The 20,167-nt window shown below is 38.2% G+C and overlaps 2 protein-coding genes, 1 long non-coding RNA gene and 1 pseudogene across 4 annotated transcripts; 2 read left to right on the top strand and 2 right to left on the bottom strand.

Annotated features, from left to right (window-relative positions):
* Positions 3,014–5,767, top strand: LOC104731125 (probable polygalacturonase). The gene is made up of 6 exons (XM_010450397.1): positions 3,014–3,481; positions 4,243–4,363; positions 4,450–4,624; positions 4,716–4,786; positions 4,869–5,115; positions 5,198–5,767. Exons 1-6 carry the CDS (start codon positions 3,065–3,067, stop codon positions 5,637–5,639), a joined length of 1,473 nt encoding a protein of 490 aa, XP_010448699.1. The 5' UTR covers positions 3,014–3,064; the 3' UTR covers positions 5,640–5,767.
* LOC104733340 lies at positions 9,963–12,219 on the bottom strand (annotated as a pseudogene).
* Positions 14,796–15,476, top strand: LOC104731124. Its single transcript, XR_002034597.1, has 3 exons — positions 14,796–14,855; positions 14,967–15,089; positions 15,198–15,476. It is a non-coding gene; the product is annotated as an uncharacterized LOC104731124 (long non-coding RNA).
* On the bottom strand, positions 16,743–19,376 carry LOC104731123. 2 transcript variants are annotated; one of them, XM_019234073.1, is made up of 5 exons: positions 18,482–19,376; positions 17,766–18,403; positions 17,369–17,678; positions 17,194–17,279; positions 16,743–17,099 (listed from the first exon to the last, which is right to left on the bottom strand). In XM_019234073.1, coding segments are annotated over exons 1-5 (1,872 nt in total). In that variant the 5' UTR covers positions 19,319–19,376; the 3' UTR covers positions 16,743–17,098. The 2 variants fall into 2 exon arrangements, with proteins under 2 accessions (XP_019089618.1, XP_010448697.1); XM_010450395.1 differs by having other exon boundaries at positions 16,743–17,279.

Genomic DNA, 20,167 nt, shown 5'->3' with positions numbered 1-20,167 from the left:
TGATATATGGAAAGGTACCGTTAATGAGGAACTGGATGCGATGGAGATAAATGGAATCTGGTATGTTACTTCTTTACCCCTGGAAAGAATGTTGTTGGCTGTAAATGGGTATTTACCATCAAATATAATTCTGATGGTACTATTAAGAGGTATAAGGCACGTTTGGTGGCTAAGGGATATACTCAGCAGGAAGGTGTTGATTTCAATGAGACTTTCTCTCCTGTGGTGAAGCTAACGAGTGTCAAACTTATGTTAGAACTGGCGGCTACACATGGATGGGAGTTATCTCAAATGGACGTCTCTAATGCATTTCTGCACAGTGAACTTGATGAGGAGATATATATGAGTTTACCTCAAGGCTATACTCCAGGTAATTCACAAGTCTTACCTCCGAATGCTGTATGCCGCCTTCGTAAGTCAATATATGGGTTAAAACAAGCTTCTAGGCAGTGGAATCGCTTGTTTACCTCAGTCTTACTTGATGATGGATTCTTACAATCTCAGGTAGATACATCTTTATTTGTTAAGTTCACAGCAACCAGTTTTCTAGCAGTCTTAGTGTATGTTGATGACATTGCTATTGCTAGTAATAATGCTGAGGATTTGGCTGCACTTAAGGCTGTCTTTGCTCGCGCTTTTAAAATCAAGGACTTAGGTCCTCTGCGATTTTTTCTTGGGCTGGAGATAANTCAGTCTTACTTGATGATGGATTCTTACAATCTCAGGTAGATACATCTTTATTTGTTAAGTTCACAGCAACCAGTTTTCTAGCAGTCTTAGTGTATGTTGATGACATTGCTATTGCTAGTAATAATGCTGAGGATTTGGCTGCACTTAAGGCTGTCTTTGCTCGCGCTTTTAAAATCAAGGACTTGGTCCTCTGCGATTTTTTCTTGGGCTGGAGATAGCAAGAACGAGCAAGGGTATATCTGTTTGTCAGCGATAGTATGCTCTGGACTTACTGGAGAACACTGGATTATTAGCGTGCAAGCCGGCTATTGTTCCCATGGATCCATATGTTCACCTTACGAAGGACACAAGTACTCTTTTGGATTCGGCACGGCCTTACAGGGAGATTATTGGACGCCTTCTTTACCTCACGATCACAAGACCTGACATCACATTTGCAGTACATCATCTCAGTCAGTTCTTACAATTCCCTACTGATGCTCATATGCAAGCTGCACATCGGATTCTCAAGTACATCAAAGGTAGTCCAGGTCAAGGTCTGTTCTACTCTACATCTAATGAGACTTGTGTGAATGCTTTTGCGGATGCGGATTGGGGAACCTGCACTGATACAAGGCGTTCGATTACTGGATTTTATGTTTACATTGGTAAGTCACTTGTCTCTTGGAAAACCAAGAAACAGCATGTTGCGAGCCATAGCAGTACGGAGTCTGAGTATAGGAGCATGGCTGAGGTTACTCGGGAGGTCCTATGGATTCAGCAACTTCTTCGGGATTTTCGAGCTCCAGTTACCTCGATTGCTAAGCTCTTCTGTGACAACAAATCTGCAGTGTACATCGCCACAAATCCAGTGTTCCATGAAAGAACGAAGCACATAGAGATTGATTGCCACATTGTGCGAGATCAGATCAAGCTTGGGAACCTGAAGACACTGCACATTGGAACAGAGAACCAACTTGCTGATATCCTGACTAAGCCTTTGCAGACACGACAATTCCATTCTTTACTTAATCGAATGGGTTTGTCAAACCTTTACAATCCTTCTATGGATCCGGATTGAAAGGTTTGAGGGGGTGTATCAGAGTATAGTGAACCGAGATTAATTAACTGGTTTATATATTGTATAGTTTATGTAGGATTAAGCTTCATTTTACTTAATCCTAATCTAGTACATATACAGCTGTAATCATTCATTTACAGATTAATGAGAATAACAAACTTTCTCTCACTAAGCTCAGCTCTCTCTTCACTCTCTCTCTAGTTCTTGCTCGATTCTGTGTTCATTTTCTTCCTCTGTTCAATCCTGATAGATTAGGTTGGTGGGAGTGACTCAGTAAACCATATACCCCAAAGTAGATCAGAAGGCCGTGCTCTAGTTGTATAGTTTTTTAAGTCAATAGTCTATTACTTAATGTATATATCTATGTCCATGCCAAATGATGAAGTAGTCTAGCTTATTTAGCCAACATAGTATAGTACAAAGGAATTTGATGAAATACTATTTTTCATGGACCACTTTTTCAAAAGTAGGATTAAGGTAAAATGTATAATAATTAATACAAGTATTCTACCATAATGTTTTTTAGGGAGTGAAACTCTTAACTTATAAAGAAAAGATTAAAAGGGTTGTTTATTTATTTTTTACGATCAATGAAATTGAGTGTTTTTCATAAATTTTGTCAAAATAAGTACTATCATCCATCTTATTTGTTTTGTATCAACTTTTTGTTTCACAAGAACTTTTACCTGAAATCACAATTTTTATCAAAACAGATATTGATATGTTTAGTGATCTGGGGTAATTAACGACATTCTCAGTTAACAATATTTAATTGTTGTTCTTTAAGAGATGGCAGACAATAATAAAATCTTCAACGCATTTGCTCAAATTGGGGAAATCTCATCCTACACTGCTGGTTTCAAAGTCAAAAGAAGTTAGTGGTCACATTTTCCAAATTTGTTGTTGCTCAATCAATTGAAACTTTACGTAGAGTACTGTTAATTATAGTAGTTCTGTTATGTTTTAAAGACGATAACGTCGCCTTGTAAGGCATAGTTGTATTTAATAAAAACATAAATTCTTGATAAGAGGGTTATTTATTTTGATGATCCAAAAATAATTTAATATTTTTAGATTTTGAAATATTTATTTACTTATTAGGCTAGCTCAAATTCCACTACATTTATGATACAACATTCTCTAAAAAATTCCAAAATATATACACCGTCAGTCCGTTACCCTATATAAAATTAAAACCAATAATGATGTTATCAAAAATCGAATTATTTATGTTTGTCCCTTATATAAATAAACTCCTCCTTTCATAACAACAACAAAAAATACATTTTCATTTCTCCCCTAGAAAAAACCGCCATGCCAACCTCTCTCTCCACCTTTGGTGTCCTTCTCCTCCTTCTCTTCATCAGCCACGAGGGTGGCTTCATAGGAACCGCCGATGCCGAACATGACCTCATAGCCACTGATTCCCATAACCATCGGGTCCATCGCCATCGTCGTCACCGTGGCCACCGTCGTGGAGAAGAGTTTGAGTACTCAGCAATATCGTGTAGAGCTTACTCAGCCTCCTTGGACGAGTTTGGCGCCGTGGGAGACGGTGTGACCTCAAATACGGCGGCGTTTCGTGACGCGGTCTCACAACTTAGCCGTTTCGCTGATCACGGTGGCTCATTGTTATTTGTTCCCGCTGGACGGTGGCTCACCGGAAGCTTTAACCTCACCAGCCATTTCACGCTCTTTCTCCACCCTGATGCTGTTATCCTCGCCTCTCAAGTAAGTTTTATGTAAAAAAAAAAAAAAAGTAAGTTTTATGTAACCATTATAAAATTGTTCATTAGTCTATTATAATTATATAAAAAATTAACTAGGAACACCCGTGACACAAAACTCCATAAACGTCTTAGATGAAATGGTATTCTTTCTCTGTTGCTAATTTTGTGTTGTTGCAATTCATACATACAAATTAAACATTCACGTGACATTTGCTGGCCAGCTTCTTCTTATGTGGTTGGGCCATTCAAGCTATGCTTTTTTTCGTTATACCAACAAAAAAAAAAAGTCATGGTTCTATTAATTAGTAAATAGTTTGTGTACATAAAAAGTAGTACACATTCGTAATTGTGAGATTTGAAAAACATTAAAAAATATTTATTAGAATGCGTTACTCTAAATTCTAAAAGTAGAGGGTATAGGGTAAAGTGGTGGTTACGCAAAGACAAAAAATAGGCAAACGTAGTGGGGATCAATATTGGACGGTTTTAACTTTTAAGAGTATGTGACCCATACTTGTTTGGAAGATCTCACTCGTCCATTTCGATTCCAAAACTGAGCCACATGTTACTTTTGGCCTTAGCCTAAAGTAGTTCTTTTTATTTCCTAGGCCTAAAGCTAACCAAAATTAAGAGAAACCCTTTTCAGGATTATACTTGTTGAAACTTATTCTAAAGTTGTTGTAAATGTCATATTGTTAAATAGACAAAGTTTGACTTGAAAGCTAACTATGAAATAATTGTTGGTTCTAACGTTATTAATAGGAAGAGAGTGACTATGAAGTGATAGAGCCATTGCCTTCGTACGGGCGAGGGAGAGACACAGATGGTGGAAGATTCATCAGTCTACTTTTCGGTTCAAACTTAACCGACGTGGTTATCACCGGTTAGTACTTCCGAACCAACTAAAATATCTGAAAAAAACTACACCTTAGCAAACTGATAAAAATTGTGATTATTGAATTTTGAAAGGTGAGAATGGGACAATTGATGGACAAGGAGAGCCATGGTGGGGAAAATTCAAGAGAGGAGAACTAAAATACACAAGACCCTATTTGATTGAGATCATGCATTCTGATGGTATCCAAATCTCCAATCTCACTTTCTTGAATTCTCCTTCTTGGCATATTCACCCGGTCTACAGCAGGTTAAAAAAAAAACAACCCGGTTTAACCATTCGGTTATCAAATTATTAACCTATTATAAACCGGTTTTAATTATTTTCTTGTAAAATGCAGCAATATATTAATCCAAGGTTTGACAATATTAGCACCGGTCACGGTACCAAATACCGACGGAATCAACCCCGGTACGAACTCATTTAACTTCCAATAACCGGTTTTTCTAAAGAGCTGGCTGAAATTAACTAATTAGTACCGGTTTTGTATCAGATTCTTGTACCAACACGAGGATCGAGGACTGCTACATAGTCTCCGGTGACGATTGTATCGCCGTAAAGAGTGGATGGGATCAGTACGGAATCGCATACGGCATGCCTACGAAACAGCTTTTGATCCGACGGCTCACATGCATTTCCCCAGACAGTGCCGTGATCGCTCTCGGCAGCGAGATGTCCGGTGGAATTGAAGATGTTCGAGCTGAAGATATCGTCGCCATTGACTCTGAATCTGGAATCAGGTATGTAACCACCCGGTTCACTTAAATCAACCGGTTTAGTTTGGTTTTGGTTAACAAGATACCGTTATTTCAATCTCTACAGGATCAAAACAGCTATTGGACGAGGCGGATACGTGAAGGATGTGTACGTAAGAGGAATGACAATGAAGACAATGAAGTATGTGTTTTGGATGACCGGGAGTTACGGTTCTCATCCGGACGAGCATTACGATCCGAAGGCGTTACCAGTGATTCAGAACATCAACTACCAAGACATGGTAGCGGAGAACGTGACGATGCCAGCTCAGTTGGCTGGTATATCAGGAGACCAGTTTACAGGAATCTGTATCTCTAACGTGACGATCACTCTATCCAAGAAACCTAAGAAAGTGCTTTGGAATTGTACTGATATTTCTGGTTACACCAGTGGAGTGACTCCTGCGCCGTGTCAGTTGTTGCCGGAGAAGCAGCCGGGGACGATTGTGCCGTGTAACTTCCCGGAAGATCCGATGCCTATTGATGAAGTGAAGCTTCAACGTTGCTAATCTAGAAGAAGGAATATGTGATTATGTTTTTTTCTTACATATATATTTCTTGGGTTATAAGTAAAACGTGTTATCAAATTTGGACAGATTTGATTGAATAACAGACAAAGCTTTATTCGAAACGTGTTATCAAACGTGTTATCAGAGCAAAAGGACAAGGCTCGTGATAAAGCCAGTGAGTCCTGGATACGTCCCTCTCTCCCGCGGGATTCTAAGACAGCACATAAGGTGATTCAACAAACTTCTTCTCAATCATCTAGGAATCCTCCTAGGGAGCAGAAAAAGAAAAATGCTCAAAAATCAAATTAAATGTCCTTGTTTTTTTGGAATGTAAGCGGTCTAAATAAATCTACAAAGCATTCCATAATAAAGAAGTGGGTGGATGATAGTAAATTTCAGTTTGGATGTCTGTTGGAAACTCGAGTAACAGAAGGAAAAGCTATGTGGCTGAGGAAAAAGGTGTTCAAAGACTGGTCTTTATTGACTAACTATGAGCATCATCCTTTGGGGCGTATTTGGGTTGTTTGGAGGGGTAATGTAAGACTTACTCCGTTTTATAAAAGTAGTCAACTTATAACGTGTTCCGTCAAACTAGAAGAGCAGGAGGAGGAATTTTTTTGCTCTTTTGTTCATGCGGCAAACAGTGTAGAAGGAAGGAATGAGTTGTGGACAGATTTGAGAGCACATTACGCTTCTCCAATTGTTCGTAACAGACCTTGGTTGGTTCTGGGAGATTTTAATGTGACTTTGGAGCTAGACGAGCATTCGGGAGTGGACACTCGACCTACTCTCTTTCCGGGGATGCATGATTTCGTTCAGTGGTGAATGACTGTCAGCTTAAGGATTTGGCCTATCATGGCCCTTTATTTACATGGAGTAACAAACAGGATGGTAACTTGATTTCGAAAAAACTGAATCAAGTTTTGGTCAATGACAACTGGTCCTCCTCTTTTCTGCAATCTTACAGTGTGTTCGAAGCTGGAGGAATATCGGATCATTTACGATGTAGAGTTCATTTAAGTGGGGTTGCAGGTACAAGTATCTCCCGACGACCATTCAAGTTTGTGAATGGTATTGCTGAAATGGAGGAGTTTAAGCCTCTTGTCAAAGAGTTATGGGAGCGCACGGATGGGATTTATTTGTCAACTTCATCGCTCTACCGGTTTTCAAAAAAGCTCAAGCTTTTAAAACCGCGTATCTGATGTTTGGCAAGGAAGAAGATGAGTAACTTGTACAAACGGACTAAGGATGCGTTGGAGGAGTTGTGCCGGAAGCAGGAGGCCAATTTAGCTTCCCCTTCTGTTTCTGCTATGGAAAAGGAGAAAGAGGTTTACGTATGATGGGATCATGTCTCTGTTCTTCAGGAGAAGTTTTTGAAACAGAGATCAATATTGCACTGGCTCCAAGTGGGCGATCGGAACAACAAGGCATTCCATCGTGCTGTGGCCACTCGAGAGGCTGTGAATACGATGAGGGAAATTGTAACTCAGAATGGGCGAATGCTAAAGACCACAGAGGATATTAAAGCGGAGGCTGTGTCTTTTTTTCAATCCTTTCTCCAAACTATATCTGCTGACTATGAGGAGATGTCAGTGGACTGTCTTGCTGATTTGTTGCCATTCCGTTGTTCAGAGGCAGATTGTCGCTGGCTCACTAGGGTTGTCACGGGGGAGGAAATTAAAAAAGTTTTGTTTGCTATGCCAAGTGACAAGTCACCGGGCCCAGATGGCTACACAGTCGAATTTTATAAAGTCGCTTGGGACATCATTGGTTATGAATTCGTTGTTGCGGTCCAGTATTTTTTTGCCAAAGGCTTTCTACCAAAGGGACTCAATGCCACGATACTAGCTTTCATACCGAAGAAAAAGGATGCTAAAGAGATGAGAGATTATCGACCGATCTCCTGCTGTAATGTTCTTTACAAGGTTATCTCGAAGGTTATTACCAATAGACTTAAACGCATCTTGCCTGAGTTTATTGATGGGAACCAATCAGCGTTTGTGGCGGATCGGTTACTTATTGAAAACGTACTCCTTGCAACAGAGCTGGTGAAGGACTATCATACGAATAATATCTCTACAAGGTGTGCGGTGAAAGTGGATATTTCAAAGGCCTTTGATTCAGTTCAGTGGTCTTTTCTGTTCAATGTTTTAAGCACTTTGTAGTTCCCTCCTGTCTTTATCCATTGGATCTCTCTATGTGTCACTATGGCTTCATTCTCGGCTCAGGTGAATGGAGAGCTTTCGGGTTACTTTCGCAGTGCTAGGGGACTGGGTCAAGGCTGCTCGCTCTCGCCCTACCTGTTTGTCATTTGTATGGATGTTCTATCCAAGATGTTGGACAAAGCCGCTGACTCGCAGGACATTGGATATCACCCGCGATGCAAAAATCGTCGGTTAACGCATCTTTGTTTTGCCGACGACCTCATGATATTATTGGATGGTAAAGTTAGATCAGTTGATGGTATTGTCCAGGTTTTGAATATTTTCGCTAAGCGTTCAGGCCTAACCATAAGTATGGAGAAAACAACTTTGTATCTTGGAGGAGTTTCCCTGGATAATACTGCACTTTTGGGCAATTGGTATGGTTTCGGATTGGGACAGCTCCCTGTTAGATATCTTGGACTCCCCTTAATACCTCACAGACTCACTACAGCAGAACTCTCCCCTTTGTTTGATCAAATTTGTAACAGGGTAAAAACGTGGATGGCATGCAACCTCTCCTTTGCGGGTCGTCTCGACCTCATACGCTTGGTGTTATGGTGTACAGCAAGCTTCTGGATGAGTGCTTTCAGGCTTCCGCGGGAGAGTATTCGAGAATTTGACAGTATATGCTCTGCTTTCTTATGGTCTGGTCCGGCTCTGAATGCTAAGAAGGAAAAGTTGTCATGGACTGATGTATGTAAACCTAAGTGTGAGGGTGGATTAGGATTGAGATCACTGAAGGAGACGAATGACGTGAGTTGCTTAAAGTTGATTTGGCGGTTGGTCTCTGGTGGGGATTCGTTATGGGTTAAATGGTCTCGCATGAATTTATTTAAGGATGGCTGTTTCTGGTCTGTTAAACCTGCATCTCTCTCGGGCTCCTGGATGTGAAAATGTTTGCTGAAATATAGAGACTTGGCAGAAACTTTTGTAAAAGTGGAGGTTAATAATGGGGCTCTCACATCGTTCTGGTATGACAACTGGTCGAGCCATGAATATTTGTTGGATAAAGTTGGTTCAGGAGGCATGATTGATTTAGGGATAAGAGAACATATGTCTCTTCATGATGCTTGGTATAATCGGAGACGACGGCGTCACCGTGTTGAGTTGTTCAACGAAATTGAGGATGCTCTGCATCAAGCGTTTCAGACTAGAACTACTTCTCAGGCTTATCGTGTCTTATGGCGAGGTAAAGGTGATGTTTATAAGGCCACCTTTTCGACTAGGGATACATGGAACCATATTAAAACAACCTCCAACCTGGTTGCTTGGCATAAGGGCGTTTGGTTTGCTCATGAAACACCTAAATATTCCTTCTGTACTTGGCTTGCAGTACACAACCGACTGTCCACAGCCACAGGTGATCGAATGGTTTATTGGCAAAATGGTAGTAATGTGAGTTGTGTTTTTTGTTCTGCTCTAGTGGAGACGAGAGATCACCTGTTCTTCTCATATCCGTATACAGCTGCAGTTTGGTCTAGCATAGCACAAAAACTATACAACACCCGTTTCAATACCTCTTGGATACCGCTACTTGCTTTCATCTCTGAAACTCCAGCTGATCGGGTGTATGGTTTCTTGATTCGGTACACCTTTCAACTTACCGTTTACTCTGTTTGGTGGGAACGCAATGCCTGACGGCATGGGGAAGTTCCAACTCCTGAGCTAATTCTTATTGGCTGGCTTGACAAGCAAATTAGAGCTCAACTTCTACCTATTGAACGAATGGGGGATCGGCGATATGCTCTGGGTCTGCAGACATGGCTCGCCACACGCTACTAAGGAGATAGAATACACTATGCTAGCTCTGGTTTAATCTTTGCCACAATCAAATTTACTTCCAACATAAGCTGATGTAAAACGTTATTTTTTCTTTGAATATAATTTAACATTTATTTTTAAAAAAGCTTTATTCGAAAAAGAGAAGAAAATAATAAATATATTTTACATATCGGTCCACATTATTGATTACTTTAGGCAATGATACCGAAGCAAACAAAGAAGAAGTGCTTCAATTATGAGCTGTCTTGTCTCCAACTAAATCCATCTCAAAACATTGTTGTTACTTGCTACCAAAATTGTATCAACTATCAATTTCTTGAATGGACGACTCTGATGCCTAGGCCAGAGTATGCTCTTCAATTCTGATGACACCTGAAGGACTGAAAGCAAACTTCTACAGAGTAGTAATACCAAAAGAATTAATGTCATGAGAAGATAGAAAAGTTTCTTTGAGATGGGTAAAAGAAAAATTAAGGTTGGTGAAAAACCTTTTCAAGGAATTTGAATGAGTTAGAACGTTGAAATCGGACCAACTCTTCTTTAGAACTAAAGTTGAGGAACACTAAATCAGTTTTGCCTTTCCGCCTCAAAGAAACGAGACCCTTTGGAATCTTTGTGAAGCCTTCAAGATCTGTAGTTTCAAAGTCTAGAGCTTGTAAGAGCGAAGTTTGGGAGTAGAATAATTCATCATCAAAGGAATTGACTACTGTTGTTGCTGCCTCTGTCTCCTGTCGATGCATTAGTGACTCCCTAAATGCAAATAGTTTCTTGACCTTGGTCACGACATCACTGACGAACGCGTTATCATTGCTGCAAAAAGAATATTGAAGTACTAATGTGTGTTGACATAGAAAGGAAACACACATATATGTGAATATATTTATATACCTATGTTGATAGCTCAATCCCGGTCTTGAGGCAATTGACAAGATAGCTTGTCTCCATCCCCATATTCTAGCTTCGATATCAAGTATAGACTTATCATTTCTTCTCTCGATGTTTTTACGCACTTCGTCTTCTATCTTAAGAAGCCTATTGTAGAACCATCCCTTCATTTTCTTAACTGATTCGACCGTCAAGTTGTAAAAAATAGGGAAGGGATCGATCTCTCCTGCGTCCATAAGCTTCTTGATCTCAACTAGCTCATCAAGACACTTCTCTGACTTAGGAAACATTTTTGAGAAGACCACTATAGCAACCCTTGACTCTTTGATCCTGCTCATGATCTCATCCTCTACATACATTGAGATTTGGTTTGATTCTAATCCATTTTTCAGAAGACTCACTAGGTATTTTCCGAGCTGCTTTTCTCCAAAACTGATGAGCACTCTTCTAGACGGAAGACGCTTCTGTATTTTACAAAAGAGTAAAAAGCAGATCAAAGCAGCATTGGAGTTGTAATCTACACCAAGGTGGTTACTTAGATTTTCATTACTCTCTGCAGTTGGAAACCTATTGGCTACCACATCTGTCAAATTTAATCCAAGAGGGAAATAAGGATACATGTAACAGAGTGATACGATTGCGTGATATACAAGAAACTTACTAGTGATTTGATCTGATAAAGGGTAGCTTTGATCTTGGATTTCTTGAGCTGGGACAACGACCTCGTTACTTGGCAATTGTTGAGGTTTCTTGTCCAGCAAACGAAGCTTCAAATCAAAACCCTACAAAGTAACTATACCCATTATACTTCCTCTCACAACTCAGAATAAAAAATAGTGAGAGGATGAGATAACAAACCTCAATGTAGTATTCTAGAGAACCTAACAACACCAAGAGAATCTTTCCATCTTGACCTGGCTCGCTTAGTCGTTGAGCGAGGGTAGGATTCTGAAGAGAGATCAGGTCAGTAAACACCAAACGATCAGTGCCCAAGGAAACGGCAACGTCATTAAAGTGTTCGGACGGCTTTGTGGTAAGATCTTCAAGATCAGATATATTTAGGTTTAAAGCTTGTAAGAACGACGTTACTTCTTCCTGAGGATGTATCAGAGGCCTCTCTATGATTGTAAGATCCTTTCTTGGAGATAAATCGTCTAACATTTTCTTGACCTCGACAGCAATTTCACTAACAAAATCTTTATCACTCTTATGTTGACGAGGAGACCCCATTCTTTCGCAAACAGAGACTAAAGCTTGCCTCCATCCCCAAATCCTAGCCTCTGTCTCAAGTATCGATTCGGAGCTACTCCGATCAACCTTCTGGCGCACGTAATCCTCAGTCTTGAGGAGAGTGTTAAGGAAGTAACCTCTCTGTGTCTTGACGCTGTCAGGTTCCACTTTGTAGAATATTGGAAAAGGAACAAGAGATCCTGTGTCCATCTGCTTCTTGATCTCAACGAGCTCGTCTAAGCACCAACATGACTCGGGTACTTGTTTGAGAAGATGATAAGTGCGATACTAGATTCTCTGATTCGCTCGAAAAGTATACTGATTGGTCTCCCTCTAATCTCGTCCACGTCAATGAAAACATTGATATCGCTGATCTCATCTAGTTTTGACTTTAGAAAGCTTACTATGTTGTCTCTTTCAGCTTTACCCCTGAAATTGATGAACACTTGATGCTTCCGCAACCTTGAAGAGTTCATCATTTGGATTATGGTTGAATTATGAATTTTGAAAAGATAGAGAGAGAGCCTGATTGCATACAAAAATGGAGAAGGAGAAGATGTTTCTTGGACATTAAATATACTTAGGTCAACACACCAAAGTCTCTCTTTGGGGTTTTTATTATTATTTTCTCTTACCTGATGTCCGCGGTTAAGAAAGTCATGGGTCAATTTGTGCAAGGCTTGCCTTGAAATTTCAAATGCCTAAAACGACAGAAGAAGAAAATGTAGGGAAATTGCATGTGTTATATTTGTTCATCTTAGTTGAGTTATATAATGTGCATGTGTAAATCAGTAAATGTACCACATTAACATTTTACTGTTATTTATCTGTTCCAAACATCCAACTCATCAAAATTGTATTTTCTTCAACAATTTACTGTTATTAAAATTGAAGTTTCTTTTAATATTTTACTGTTGAAATGTTATGAAAAGTGAAGTTTCTAGTAAAATGTATTTAAAATTTCATATGAAAATTGAAGTTTTTTTTGTCTCCATCTTGCATTTTCAACTACTACATCAATTACAAACTAGGGTTCACACCTCTGAATTGAAATTTCAATGTAGTTGCAAAATGAAATGTGTCGTTATACAGAAGTTTCATAGAAGAAATGTGTTGTGTAATGCATGTAGATGTATATTATGGAGACTTTGGTCTTTTGGCCATACACAATAATATTGCAACCGATCGAGTATTTCTTCATCTTACATATATGTTTGTCAACCAATCCTTCTTTGTGTTATTCATTTTGGCCAAATTGTATGTTTTATATTGGTCCAAAATGCACATAAAGGATCCATATTTTTGGTATAAAGGAATCAACACTTAATTTTTTTTTTTTTTTTGAATAAAATGTAAATCAACACTTAATCGATCTACTCAGGCAAATAGAGTGTTTAATTTAGATTCATATTTGTGCTGATTTTTTGAACTTATGAAACTTTTGATGTCAGGAAGATATCACACACAAAAACACATGTTTGATAGCAGTTGATAGTTAAGCCTCGAACTCTCTTTTATCATATATTATTTTATTTTCGACGTACAACTAAATTGATATAGCTAAATCCTAACAAGGTATTACACTAGCAGACAACAGTCATCGCTAAACATATAGTTTGATAATGAAAAACTCAAGTAAAAGAAACAAACATAGTTTTATGAGAAAGTAACGCAACAAAAGCGAAGTACATAACTCAAATCTTCTTGATTCAGAATGTCACATTTTCTTATGATAACCGGATTTTGACCCGGGTAGATTTCATCTGCCGGATTAAGAATTCAAGTCGTTCTTCACTAGCTAGCCCAAACTACGAAAATTTATATCTCAAAGATCTGAACTTACAAGGCAAAGGTTAAAATCGATCTCTGTTGCCAATATTCTATCTGTAGGCGGCTTATGTTTTAACTTCTGATCCCATGTATCTACTTTGACAACGGAAGGCTTCAAAATAACATCATGTGGAGTCTCCTATTCATAAGCATACACATCAAAAACAGAAGAGGTTCCTAGAAAAAAAGAACTCGGATAGAGGCAGAGAGACAAATGGAGTTACTCTATTATAGCCCTTGAGTATCTGAGATATATCTTTTTTTTTTTTTTTTTCTTCTAGTAGCTAGATGATACTGGTTTTGGCGATTTAGAGCGAAGTAGAGATACCGACTCAATTGGCTATAATCGAGAGACCAGTTTACTGAAATCTGTATCTCTAACGAGACCATCACTATCTCGAAGAAAGAGCTAAGAAAAGTGCTTGCTAAGATCCCTTGTATAAAATAATATTAATAATCTAAAGCCCCCAAAAAAAAAGAAACAAATTATAAATAAAGAGCTTCGGGTCCTCTATAATCCCTAAATCTGAAAACCCTAGAACTGGTATCTTTTGTCCATGTGTTAATAATATTATCCTGCAGAGTAATCCAATAACGAATGTCATGACATGAGAAGTTAAAAGGAAAAGAGCGTTATCCCCCTGAAAAAGATAAAAGTAAAAAATAATATAAATAAAGAGCTTCGAGTCCTATGAAATCCCAAAATCTGAAAACCCTAGATCTGATATCTCTTGTCAACCTCTCTCTCTCTCTCTCTCAATGCATAACGTGAACAACTACTCTGCCGGGAAACTCCCCGACGGCATGGACAACGAAACCCCGTACCCTAGCGGTGGCTTCCCGGTAATCATCCTCTCCTTATTGCTCTCTTTAATTCTCTAATTAATGATAAAATTATTTTATCTTTGAAAAACTCTAATAAATCTCATATCTATTGTCATCCTAACGTGAATCAGTTCGCTTCCACGAATTTCGGCTATTACGCAATCCCGCCGGTAATCATCCTCTCCTTTGATTCTCTAATTAATATGATAAATGATTTGTAGTTTTCAAATCCCTACCTCTGATATCTCTTCTTTTCATGTATAACTCTAGAAGTGTACGTGTAACGCATACCAGGTAATCCTTCTGGCTCTTTGATTGATTCTCTAATAATAATCGTTTTCTTCATAAATTTAATTTTTACCTACCTACCTACCTATATCATGTGACAAAATTATTACACCTTTTGTACTGATTATTAGGGTTCTGGGTTAAAGTTCTCCTTTACGAGAGGACAACAGTGGTAACTTTACTACGCTTTTTTAATTTCGAGATTTTTATATATATATATAATATATGAGGATGTATGTACGATGTGTTAATTACATTAATAATAAAATTTGTTATCCAACAGTTGGGTTATTGGTGTTGATGGATTCGACACCTCCCTTCCTGCGGATGAAATCAAGAAGGCGTTGAAGGATCACTTCCGTTCATGTGGAGTAATCCTTAAAGTTGAATTGCCCGGACTCACCAGGTTTGTTTTGTTTTTTTTTTCTTTCTTTTTGCGATAACAAAACCTTTTAAGCTCGAACGAAACCAGTTTGTGAAATGTCTTTTTGTTTGTTTTTTGTTTTGTTAACAGTCCTGCTTCTGTTATTATCGTCGGAGATGACGCAAATGACAAGGCCTTGGAACTTAACGGAAGTGAAGTGGGAGGACGGAAGCTAGTTGTTACTGCTGAGGTTTGGCCAATGGTGAAAATATCGGATGGTCCTCTTTCTTTCGGCGCGGCTAATCAGATGACGGAGGACTAGAAAGCTTCTTAGACGAAGCTCAGAATCTCTGCTCTTTGGTGTTTTCAGATCGTGTGATACAATGCATAAAATAATCGTCAAACGCACATATATATATTTTGCATATATCCGCCTATATATATTATTAATTAATTATTTGTGAACAGAACAAAACAGAGTCTTAAGTCTTAACTTGACACCTAAGTAACCAAATAACAAGTGCTTCTTTTGCGCCCTGTCTTTAACTGAAATCATCTGAAATTAAGTGTTTATCCGGTTCTGTCACATTTGTATCAACTGTGTCAGTTTCAGTTTAAGATATATTCAAGTAGGTCCACCCAAACTGATGGCACCTGAAGGATTCCAAGCAAAAACCCTGCAGAATGATATTAAGTAAATAATGTCATGACAAATTGACAAGCCACAGAAGACTCTTGAGATTAAGATAAGAAATTTAGAGGGTTGGGGAACCAACATTTGTAAGGAATTTGAGTGAGTCCGAACACTGAAATCCGACTAGAAGTTCAGGACTCAACTTGAGAAACACTAGATTAGGAAGCTACACGTTCAGGACTCAACTTGAGAGTGGACTTCCTTTAACCTCGCATTTATCCTTGAAAATATTGATATCACCGATCTCATCTAATTTTTGCTTTAGGAAGCTCATCAATGTGTTTCGTAGATCTCACCCCTAAAATTTATGAACAGTTGAGGCTTCCGCGACCGCGACTGAGAAGATTTTGTCATTTAGGTTAGGATTATGGTTAAAATATGAATGTTGAAGAGTTAGACAAAGCTTGGTTGCAGAGAAAAATGACAACACACCAAAGTCTCTCTTCTATGTTTTCATAATTTTATATTACCAAATGTCCAAAACGCGATTAATAATAAGTCCACATGGGTCACTGTCAGTTTATATATGTGGAAGTGGAATGTGGTAGTAATGAAATTCAGAGACCAATGTAACTCTGCTATGGTTCAAAATATGAATTTACTACACAGATTTACAAACGAGTGAACGACTAATGTTAAATTTATACACTTGATTCGTACAAAAATCTTCTTATTTTACATTGATATAAATTCTATATATACAAATCTACCTTAGTAAAAGAAGTTTATATCTAAGAGATATTATCTCCAATCCAACAATGTAGACGTTTTAGATAATTGTGTCCATCTTGCATCTTTAACTGCTACATTAAAAAAATTAGGTTCTTTACCTTAATTGATTAGTGTGACAACGAGAAAATCTGTCGTTACGCAGGATAAATTATGTAATCGAAGAATTATATATTGCTTCATGTTTATTATGGAGTCTCTGGTCTTTTGGTCATCATAAACAAATAATATTGTAACCACTGAGTCTTTCTTTTTTTTTTGTCAACCAAATCTTTCATTGTCTTTATTCATTTTGGCTAATGGATTATATATTATATGATAACGCTGTCCACAAATGCGTACCAAAGGATCAATTTGTTTGGTAGCTAGGGAATTAAGGCTTACTCTACTCTGAAACATATGTTTGATCGCAGTTGACTAGTTAGGCTTCACAGATCAGAAATTACAGGTAGCAAACAAAGCTTCAACGGGATAAATGAAGAAACTACTCATATACACGTAGATTGTTTTAATATATCCGTCCACGTTCATGATTATTTGAGAGGCTTAACTTGATACCCAAGGAAGCAAAGAAGAAGTGTTTTATGAGCCTCATCTCTCCAACTAAATCCATCTGAAAACATTTGTTTCTGCCAAAATTGTATCATCTGTTAATTTTAGTTTAAGATGAAGCATTAATACTTGAAGCATAGTAATTATTTAATGTGGTACGCATTTTAAGACCATTGCTGAGATTGATAGGACTCTAATGCCAAGGCCAGAGAAGGCTCGCTAAATCTGATAACATCCATAGAATTCAAAGCAAAAGCCTGGAAGAGTAATAAAGACTGAAGAAAGTCATGAGAAGCCACAAAAGTTGTTTGAGACTAAGAGAAGAAAATTAGGGTTGGAGAGAAACCTCTGTAATGGATTTGAATGAGTCAGAACTCTGAAACCGAACAAGATTTTCATGAGAACTCAGTTTGAGGAACACTAGATTAGTCTGTCCTTTAAGCCTCAGGAGTACAAGATCATTGGGGATATCTGTGAAGCCTTCAAAGTCTGTAATGTCACGGTTTAAAGCTTGTAAAAACGAATTTTTGGAGTAGAATAAGTCAGCATCAGGGGATTTGACTAGTGTTGTTGCTGCTTTTGTCTTCTGTTTCTCCCTAGAGGCAAATAGCTCCTTGACCTTAGTCACAATATCACTGACGAACACGTCATCAGTGCTGCAAAAAAGATAGCACACTAGTGAGACAATGAAACAAGTTCGTAGTTCATAGAAGCAACACACACACATGCATATATTTGTATACCTAAGTTCATAGCTCAGACCCGGTCTTGAGGCAATGGATGAGATCGCTTCTCTCCATCCCCAGATTTTTTTTTCAGTTTCAATCACAGACTTATCATCTCTCGTCTTGATGTTGTTACGCACTTCATTCTCTATCTTGAGAAGCCTATTAAGGAAACATCCGTTCAGTTTCCTAACTGGTTCATGCTTCAAGCCGTAAAAAACAGGGAAGGCATCGATTTGCCCTGCGTCCATCAGTTTCTTGATCTCAACGAGCTCATCAAGACACTTTTCTGACTTAGGGTACTTATTTGAGAAGAATACTACTGCAACCCCTGACTCTTGGATCCTGCTCCTCGTCTCATCCTCTAAATAGTACACTATTATCTGGTTCGTTTCCAATTCTCTTTTCAAAGAGGTCACTAGGAACTTTCCTAGATGCTTTTCTCCGAGACCGATGAACACTCTTGGAGATGGAGGGTCTTCGATTTTCATTTCAGTACGTTTTAGTATGTTACATAAGAATGACAAGCAGCAGGTCAAAGCAGCATCAGAGTAGCTTACTTGGGGATTATTACGCAGATTGTCATTACTCTCTACCATATCAGAGTAGCTTACTTGAGGTTTCTTAGGTAGAAAGAGACGGTCAAAAGTAAATCCCTGCAGAGCAATAATACGAATTAACTTGCTACAACAATTCAGAAAAATGTTTTTTTTTGAGAGTTTGAGGAAACTAACATTATTGTAGTATTCTAGAGAACCTAACAACACCAAGAGAATCTTTCTAGCTTGAACTAGCTCCATTAGTCGTTGAGTAAGGATAGGATTCTGAAGAGAGATCAGGTCAAGAAACACCAAACGATCAGTGCCTTGGGAAACCACGCCATTGATATCTTCAAGATCAGATTCCTTAAGGTTTAAAGCTTGTAACAACGAGTACGACGTTACTTCTTCCTGAGGATGCATCTGAGGTCTCTTTATGATTGTAAGACCATTTCTTGGAGACAAATTGGCTAACAATAACATTTTCTTGACCTGGACCACAATATCATCAACGAAATCGGAGTCACACTTATGATTATAAGTTAACCCCATTATGCCGCCTATGGAAACTAAAGCTTGCCTCCATCCCCAAATCATATCCTCTGTTTCAAGTATTGACCTAGTGTTTCTCCGGTCAACGTTTTTGCGAATGGCATCTTCAGTCTTGAGGAGATTATTACCGAAGGGACCAGTCTGGTACTTGACGGACTCAGGTTTCACTTTGTAGAAAATTGGAAAAGGAACGATAGATCCTTTGTCCATTTGGTTCTTGATCTCAACGAGCTCGTCTAAGCACCAGCATGACTCGGTGTACTTGTCTGAGAAGATGACTAGTGCGATACTTGACTCTCTGATTCGTTCGAAGAGTGTTGTGATTGGCTTCCCTCTAATCTCGTCCTCGTCCATGAAAACTTTGATTTCTCTGATTGCCTCTAGTTTTGGCTTTAGAAAGCTCACCAGGTTTTTTCTTTGAGCTTTACCCCTGAAATTGATGAACACTTGAGGCTTCTGAGACTTGGAAGAGTTCTTCATTTTTGGTTATGGTTGCAGTATGAATATTGAAGACCGGAGAGTAGTTACACAGAGCTTGATTGTACAAGGAGAAGGTGTATGTATTGTAATGTGTCTTGGATGTTATAACTATTGAAAGTCAAACACTGAAAGTGTCTCAAGTTTTTGTAATTTTTTATTACCAAATGTCCAGATGTGGGTGATACGTGCACATGGGTCCATTTATGTAGCAACCGTAGCTCTGCTGAAACGTGTCATCCTCAATAATAAAAAAAAAAAGATAAACAAACGGTACAGTTTGAAATCTCTACACTTGATAAATTGTCACACACTATTTTGGATCTACATTTGCTTGTTAGGGAGAGAATCCTTAATTATTCTAGAATCAAGCAGTTCTTCTATTAGATGTAATCATATAACCGAAAAGGTTGGAGAGTGACAGAAAAAAGTCAACCAAATAATGAAGGTTTCATATATATATATATATACTTGAATATTACGAAACAAAAATAATAATCATGCAGCAGTTTTATCTTATAATTAAAGAATCTGATCTAGTTTGAGCTGTGCTAGACTAATGTAATCACACAATGCAAATAAGTTAGTAGAGGAAACAACTATTAAAATCATAAACTAAAACAAAACATAATTAATTCATCAGTTAGATAAGCTTACCATTAAAGTAATATATAAAGTATTGAGAGTGATGATGATCGATAAAAGTCTTCCAGAAAGTCTCTACTAACTAAAGCTTAGTTAATTACTATTAATTTATTATTAGTGGTATAGTTAATTATTTAGAAGATCGTATTTGCTTTGACCATGTTAATTACCGAGTGAAACTGGGACTCCAAACAGGACTAAACACAC

The sequence above is a fragment of the Camelina sativa genome, chromosome 12, assembly GCF_000633955.1.
Source record: "Camelina sativa cultivar DH55 chromosome 12, Cs, whole genome shotgun sequence".
Classification (NCBI taxonomy): domain Eukaryota; kingdom Viridiplantae; phylum Streptophyta; class Magnoliopsida; order Brassicales; family Brassicaceae; genus Camelina; species Camelina sativa.
Note: the sequence above shows the minus strand (reverse complement) of the source record. Positions and strands in the feature narration are given on the sequence as shown.